This window comes from Cupressus sempervirens, chromosome 10 (assembly GCF_028749045.1).
Source record: "Cupressus sempervirens isolate cs-2001-9-10 chromosome 10, ASM2874904v1, whole genome shotgun sequence".
NCBI classification, from domain to species: Eukaryota; Viridiplantae; Streptophyta; class Pinopsida; order Cupressales; family Cupressaceae; genus Cupressus; species Cupressus sempervirens.
Genome location: NC_143127.1, coordinates 698,193,411 through 698,200,130, shown reverse-complemented (window position 1 = coordinate 698,200,130; position 6,720 = coordinate 698,193,411). Strand labels below are relative to the sequence as shown.

At 34.8% G+C, this 6,720-nt stretch overlaps 1 protein-coding gene across 1 annotated transcript; it reads right to left on the bottom strand.

Annotated features, from left to right (window-relative positions):
- Positions 1-679: 679 nt before the first annotated feature.
- On the bottom strand, positions 680-5,291 carry LOC149535749 (uncharacterized). Its single transcript, XM_089805257.1, has 2 exons — positions 3,335-5,291; positions 680-990 (listed from the first exon to the last, which is right to left on the bottom strand). Exons 1-2 carry the CDS (start codon positions 5,143-5,145, stop codon positions 882-884), a joined length of 1,920 nt encoding a protein of 639 aa, XP_089661383.1. The 5' UTR covers positions 5,146-5,291; the 3' UTR covers positions 680-881.
- Between the last annotated feature and the right edge of the window lie 1,429 nt (positions 5,292-6,720).

Genomic DNA, 6,720 nt, shown 5'->3' with positions numbered 1-6,720 from the left:
GTAGAATACATTGTTATTATGCAGAAGTTGAAACCTTAGCTTAAAGAAATTAACTAATGAAAACAACTAAAAAAGTCCACAAAATTCGATATCATAAGATACTACAATTAAACATATAAAGTTAACTACAGTCACCAGTGATCCCTTTCCTTTATTGTAAAGTTACACAAAAGAAATTATCAGAAAAGCAACCATTAAACATTCACTTGATTAAATTTCAATTTTACTAAACAAATCTAACAAACAATCTTTAGACATTCAGTTAATTAAATTTCTCTTTTACTAAAGAGGATCCTTTGTATTTTACCTCGTATCAGCCCAAATATTTTGTAATGATTGGAAAGGAGACTTTAAGCTCTGCCATTTTGAAAATCTCCAAAAAAAATTAAAATGGTTCTCTGATTTTTGCTGTTGTGAATTAAGTTTGGAAGACATTTTTGAATATTTATTTCATAACATTCTTAATCTGAATATTCCCATTCTTAAGTCTAAGAAATATTCAGTAATCATCTTTTGTATGCAAATATCTACTTGAGATATTCTATTTTAAGTCCAATATTACTTTAAAGGTGATCAAATTCATTTGTTTAAAAATTTTAGAGATCAAACATGAAAAAACTAGAGTGGTTGTCAAGAAAACAGTAGTACTTAAGGAAGAGGGCTGATAAAAATGAGCATAGAAATGACTCAAGGAGGAATCAAATTTTCATTATGACAGATGTTACAATTCGATCAACTTTTATGTGGGATAGGTTATAAAGCCTCGGCAGTAATGGTACTCCATGCTCACATTTGATCAACTCAATTTTGAAAAAATGTGATTACATATTTTTCCAAATTGATTTTACAATTCAATAACAATGTCACTGTAACAGGTTGGTCTAACTTGGCAATCTGAATCCAAGGAAAACTGCAATAGCAAAGAGCACTGCCAGTAATCCTTTTCCTCCAGGAACTAGAACAACTCTTCTCTTGCCCATATCTTTTCCCCTGCAGTGTCGAAGTTATTTTGTTAGTAATCATGCATGATTTATTTTTAAAAATACATTAAAACAAAAACTTGATTCATATGTGAATAGTTATCTATAAGAACAGGGTAATGTTTGTAAGTGAATATAGTACCAGAAGGCAAAATATTCAAGAAACTATGTTGGCGATTTTTATCTAGTTGTTAATTACTGCCTACTTCCTACAGCAACAATTGCCATCATCTTTTGCACAGCATATTAACACTTAGTTCAAGTCTGAGCAATGTTCATTGAAATGAAGAATTGTGTTCCTTTGTCTTCCATGAGTTGTATTGTTTCTATTGTGTGGACTGGATTGGCTAAAATATCTACAATTTGGCGCTAGTGCAATTCTGTGGTGTAAAATATCTGGAATTTGGTTCCATGTCCATTTGAGACAACTTATGAATCATCCCTGCACTATTGCATACTTTCAACATAGGACGTTTAATATTGAGCCCAGTTTCAAGCTAAACTATTGATTGAAAACCAAATATTAACAAGGTCTAGGCTTCAATTGGAAACCAAAAAATAATTGAGAACATGTGGGAATTCCTTGACTGAACAGCATGGTAACAGGCTTTATAGTAAATGCATAAATAGACTTTGATAGAGATTAAATAGGGGCAATTTTCAATTCAAGTTTATTAGATGTCCCCTATACGCAGAATATATTCTTAATCACGTCACATTATTGCCGTTATATTAAATTATTGTTATAAAAAACTGTTGACCATATTCAATCTTTAACAAGACAATGAATTTTGGACAATTTTAAAGGCCAGACCAAGCACAATTAATCAAACATAATTCTACTGGCTAAGTCTGTTGGCATAGCTTTCATGATTTACACCCAGGACTGGATGGGCGGTCTAATTTGTGCCTTTATTGGTCCATGGTTTTGGAATTTATAGTATTGTAAAACCACCTAGAAACTTACAATTGATGTGCCTATATATGCTGGGCTATGAATTAATATAAAGCAGAATTTTTATGTATGGTATTGATTTGTAAACAGTTTAATTGATGTAATAAGAGGGGAAGGTGATTGCACTGGGTTTTTCGCCTGTAAAGGTTTTCTCCAGTGAAATCAGGTATATTATTAACATTATCAGATTTTTACAACCCATTTGAAATGTAAAATTTGTTTGGGAATTTGATTGTGTAGGTTTTTTAAGCATAAAAAACATACACAATCAAATTCAGAAATAAATTTTATAGTTTGAACTTTAAATATTTTATTAGTATTGTTTTTCTTTCATAAGTTGGACTATTTTTTCTTCATAGCAAAAATGTTGGATGCACTTTTTCTTAGTGTCTGGGATAGATTTTTCTGGAAATGGCTTGAGGATGCATGATCAGTTTCAGTTTCCACAATGTGGACAAAATTTTCCAAGATCAGCCCAAGTAATTGATATCTCAAATCCTTTCAATAAGCAATTGAAACCTGAGCCCAAAATCTACTGAAAGCTTTGGTTTTTCCCACAACACCAACCTGAATGTTAAGAAAAAAATTCTCCATATTACCATTATTCTGGATCCTGATCTTAGACCATTCTGGTAAGTATGAGTTGAGCCACTTGCATCTTTACCCTGTTAAATCAAGGATACATGATTTGAAGGACAAGAAACTATTGAAAGCCTCCTCTTTTTGAACAAGAAAGAGAATGTTGAATGGTTGATAATTTTCCATTAGCATACAGATTTTAATGGCAATAAAATTTATCTCTTTTATTAATATTGCGGCTTTCAATCACAAACATAAAATTTGATACATGAGAACGATGCCAAGTCAGCAGAAGGGCACACAGGGATATATTACAAAGGCTAAAAATTGGATTCCATGTAATACATGAATCTTATCCATTATCTTCATAGAAACATATAGTTGTATGCTTAACTATTGAATAGTGAAAAAATGAGAAGGCATTTTAACTTATTCTATGCAGTGAGTCAGTTTTCTCATTTTTAACAAAAAAAAAAGAACATGACAACTGCATTTAAAAGAAAATTGTGATGATTCAGTATCTGGTTGTCTCTAAGCTAGTTATATTAAGTACTGAATTCCTACAGTTTTAGACGACAAACTGGGACTCCAAAACCTTTTCTTTATCACTCTCTGCAACACATCATTGATAAAGAAGCATAAGGAATAGTGTCTTGGATTTGCAGTCCAAGGCAGTGATGAAAAGGGAAGCAGAACTTGATAAAACTTAGAAAGCAGCTTACAGCTAACTTCAACAGGAAGGTGATAACACTCCTATCATCCATTTCAAGAATGTTTATCAAGCCATATTCATAAATACATAAAGTGGTTCAGAACATACCTTCTCACGTTGTTGTAGCGATAGACCCATGCCATCAATGGAGGTAAGATGCCAAATAAGAAACAGTTGGCATATACCCCTGCAAAATCAAGTGCTGCCCCAAAAGCTTTAGGAAAAAAGGTTGAAATAAGTATGGGAGGGCCTAGAACAATGCATAACATCAAGGCTTCTCCTGATTTTGAAAGATCGAAACTTGACAAGCTCTCTGTTTCAGTAGACATGCTCTCATTTTTGCTTCCAATGCTGCCACTGTGTGTTACTGTTAACCTCTTTCTCAGGTTCTTACCAAAGGAATGCCTAGAAAACTTCTTGTCCTCTCCATATATAAGTTTGTTCAGTACATTTCCATCATTTTGGGTGCACCTCAGCTCGTTATGAGCAGATACTTTTATTCCATAGCCACTACTAGAAGAATCTTTCAAGGCTATTTCTTGCCCTCTAGGGAAACCCATTCTACCAGGTTCAAGAGCTTCCAGTAGGTCATCAAAGCTAGCCTCTCTGCCAGTCCCATTGGCTCTTTGTGCAACCTTTTCATCTCCATTGTAACTTCTCATTATGTTTTCAGCTTCCATTTTGTTGGGAAAGTTCCCCAAATATGTGTTAAAATGCTTTCGGGCAACTATATTGATCAAGCATATGGTATCATACAACTGTTTAGGAAAACTTAGGGCATAGCCAATAAGGGTTGTTCCAAGGGCTGAAAAGGCAAATAATTGAACTGCAGGTACAGCAGAGGAATTCAGAGACAACAAAAGTTTTATTGGATCCAATGTACTAGAATGGGTGCTTGACTGAGCAAGGCCTAAAATAACTGCATTCCATGCTAACACCATTGCAAGAGGCACAGCACCGCCGCAGGTGATAGCCTTACGGGCATCCCTAGGTTTTCTCCCTACAACCTTGCATATAAAAGGAGTTATGACATGAAACCCTAGCGTAAGCACGGTTAGGGGGATAGCAGGCAAAAGAACATCCGGTGCCCATACAGCATGACTCAATGAATCAAATATACAATGTCTCTTTACAAAAACCCCAACTCCTACTAGTGCGGAAATAGATGTGATCATAAGAGCGCACAAAACCCTATTCACACAATCGATTGCCTTGAAAGATGCTAACCCTATAACCCCCCCAACTATAACAGGTAAAACAGCACAAGCCACAAAAGTTGACAAAAAGGGCATCCATGTCTGAACAATAGAACCTAGACCAGCAATGCAAGCAACCAATAGAGCGTAGTTCAAAATTGCATAAACCACCGCCACAAGAATTCCCACATTGTCTCCCAATGTATGCATTGCTAAGCCAGTAAAACTCACCTCATCCACTCCTTTGTCTTCCATGACAGCACAAGAAAGCTCTGCCACAAGCAAGATGGATGAAATAACATACACCCATGACCCTAAAATGGTCACAGTTGATGGCAGGGTACCAGCATTTAATGTTGCTGCAGGCAAACCCAATATCCCTGGCCCAACTGCGGTGCCCATTATTAATCCCACTGCGGTCAAGAACTCCCCTGAAACCCCAAAACCTCCTTTAGAATCTTTTTCCTCCATGCCAATCTCCAAAGCCATGGCATTTGATATAACTCTCGTTGAGATGTGCTTTTTTGCTGCATTGTGTAGCATGCCATTTTTATTAAGCAATGGAGAACATTTCTGTTTCCTGCTGTCCAAAGGAGTTGATGGCAGATGATTTGAAAGAGAACCCACATGAAATCTGCAAAAATCGCATGGTTTCGAATTTCTGAAAGATGTTACAATCTGACTTGAACCCAACCCAGATGGTAGAATCCTTGCTCTCAGCATGGTATTCCAGTAGAAAGTTTTAGCAGAGTTTTCGGGAAAGAAACTTGTCCGCTAAAATTCGCTCTCCAATTTGGAATGTTCAAACACAAAGATTTCTAGGAGTCCGTGCATGGCGGAGAATCTCCATGGAAGTTAGGAGATGTTCAATGAATTCAAATATGGCCACGTGAGAATCTCTCCAATGACTTAATTCTACAACTGAATAGTTGCAATGGGAAAATGTGTTCCGAGATTCCTTCAAGTTTCACATGTATGCCAAAGACAATTGCCACGAGATTAACTTTGGAAAATGATGCATGAATCACTAAGTTTGACTAAAATGTAAGCATTTCAATTCAAATTCCACAATTGAATAGATTCAGAAGTTAATAACTGTCGCTCAGGAATATTCTACATGATATTTTAGTAAGGGTGGACTGCATGATGGGACCAGATTCCAGTTTTCAAAAAGTTCTCTCGTCTTTTCTAGATTTTGGTTGTATTGTGCATATGCTTAAATGTCACTGTTTTCCAACCATTCTGTTATATTGACATATATTGCTTCTAAAATATGGGTTTTACTATTCACTTTACTAAACAATTTTCACAAGCACTTCAATTAGAAGAAAATTTAATAGTGGAAGTTAATTTTATCAATTCATTAAACTTTTAGTATTAGGTAATGATTTTTATTTTATTTTTTATTTTCAAAGAATCTTTTTTATAAAATAATATCTTTAAGTGCAAGGCTCCCACATCATAAGAGACAAGATTGGAGCCATGGCCCTCACAAATTTGATTCCTAAATTATTGGTTCTTAAGAGGTTCAGCCTAAAGCTTGCACGCATAAATGATTGTGAAAGAAATATCCTCCACCAAAAGAAACAAATATAATGTAAATTGTTAGAAAATAAAAAAATTATTGTATAGAAATGTGTAGGTTATAATGTAATTTTCTTTGAAAGGAACATGTAGTGATGTATATCCATATCACTTTAATTGTATAGAACAGGGAGGTGATAACACACCTATCATCAATTTCAAGATTGTTTATCAAACAGTAACGATGTATACATAAAGTGGTTCAGAACATACCTTCTCATGTTGTTGTAGCGATAGATCCATGCCATCAACAGAGGTAAGATGTCAAATAAGAAATAGTTGGTGTATACCCCTACAAAATTAAGTGTTGTTGCAAAAGCTTAGTGGAAAAAAGGTTGAAATAAGTATGGGAGGGCCTAGAACAAGGCATAACATCAAGGCTTCTCCTGATTTTGAAAGATTGAAACTTGACAAGCTCTCTACTTCAGTGGACAAGGTCTTGTTTTTGCTTCTAATGCTATCACTATGTGTTACTGTTAACCTCTTTATCAGGGTCTTACCAAAGGAATGCCTAGAAAACTTATTGTCCTCTCCATTATTAAGTTTGTGAATAAAATATCCTCCACAAAAGAAAAAAATGTAATGTAAATTGCTAAAAAATAAATTTTCTATCATATAGAAATTTGTAGGTTATAAGATAAAATTGTTGGAAAATGACGTGCATTGAGGTATTGATAACACAAGAATAGTTTAAGCTATTTAGTTGAAGATTGG

Coding starts and splice junctions, on each gene's coding strand:
- LOC149535749 (XM_089805257.1), bottom strand. CDS start 5,145: ATGCTGAGAGCAAGGATTCTACCATCTGGGTTGGGTTCAAGTCAGATT. Junction 991..3,334: donor CGCTACAACAACGTGAGAAG/GTATGTTCTGAA, acceptor TCGACACTGCAG/GGGAAAAGATATGGGCAAGA.